At 57.7% G+C, this 688-nt stretch overlaps 1 protein-coding gene across 1 annotated transcript in view; it reads right to left on the reverse strand.

The window, feature by feature from the left end:
- The window catches only part of KRR1 (KRR1, small subunit processome component homolog), a 6,248-nt gene extending 5,820 nt beyond the window's left edge, over positions 1–428 (reverse strand). Inside the window, exon 1 of the mRNA XM_027886794.1 lies at positions 328–428. Within this exon, the coding sequence (XP_027742595.1) occupies positions 328–412 (85 nt within the window). The 5' untranslated portion in view covers positions 413–428. The remainder of the gene's footprint in view (positions 1–327) is intronic.
- Positions 429–688: the final 260 nt, after the last annotated feature.

Below are 688 nucleotides of genomic sequence, written 5' to 3' on the forward strand. Positions count from 1 at the left end.
GACCTTAATGAAGTTGCTGTTTTAAGCTACTTATACTTCAAACAAACAAAGAAACAAACCAACCCACCGCTGGGATATGCGCTGTTGATAAAAGGTTATGTATACATATATGTATAAGAGATTATATATACGAGTATATTACAGAAGCACAAGGCACAGACTGAGGCAAGGAACTCGAGCACCTTGAGGGCAGGCGCACCACCACAAGCCCCGAGCACCCAAGAGCCGCCTCCACCCTCCCCAGCGCCGCACGGGGAGGACCCGCAGCCCTAGGGCTTCCCGACGCGCCGGCCACCGGCCCCGCAATGACCTGGACCCCGCCCGCACCTGGTGCCGCTTTCTTCTTGTTCTTTTGTTTTTCTCTCCGCCTCGGCTCCGGCTCGGGCGCGCCGGCCTCGGCGGCAGCCGCCATGTCCGCCCGCGCGCCGGAAGGGGCGGGGAGGAGCGATGCACTACGGGAGCGGCCGCTCCCGTAGTGCATCGCTCCTCCCCGCCCCTTCCGGCGCGCGGGCGGACATGGCGGTTGGGCCGGGCCGGGCCGTGCCCCCAAGATGCCGTTACTCTGCAACTTAATAGGAAAACCACCCTGCCTCGTCAAAGTGTATAAGCACATAAATAGCTGAAGTACCTAAGTGCTCATCATTAGCTAAAAGGAATTCCTGATGAGATCTTAGCATTTCACTTGAAT

This window comes from Empidonax traillii, unplaced genomic scaffold, assembly GCF_003031625.1.
Source record: "Empidonax traillii isolate 1590-97213 ecotype Southwest subspecies unplaced genomic scaffold, ASM303162v1 scaffold195:size1760703, whole genome shotgun sequence".
Classification (NCBI taxonomy): domain Eukaryota; kingdom Metazoa; phylum Chordata; class Aves; order Passeriformes; family Tyrannidae; genus Empidonax; species Empidonax traillii.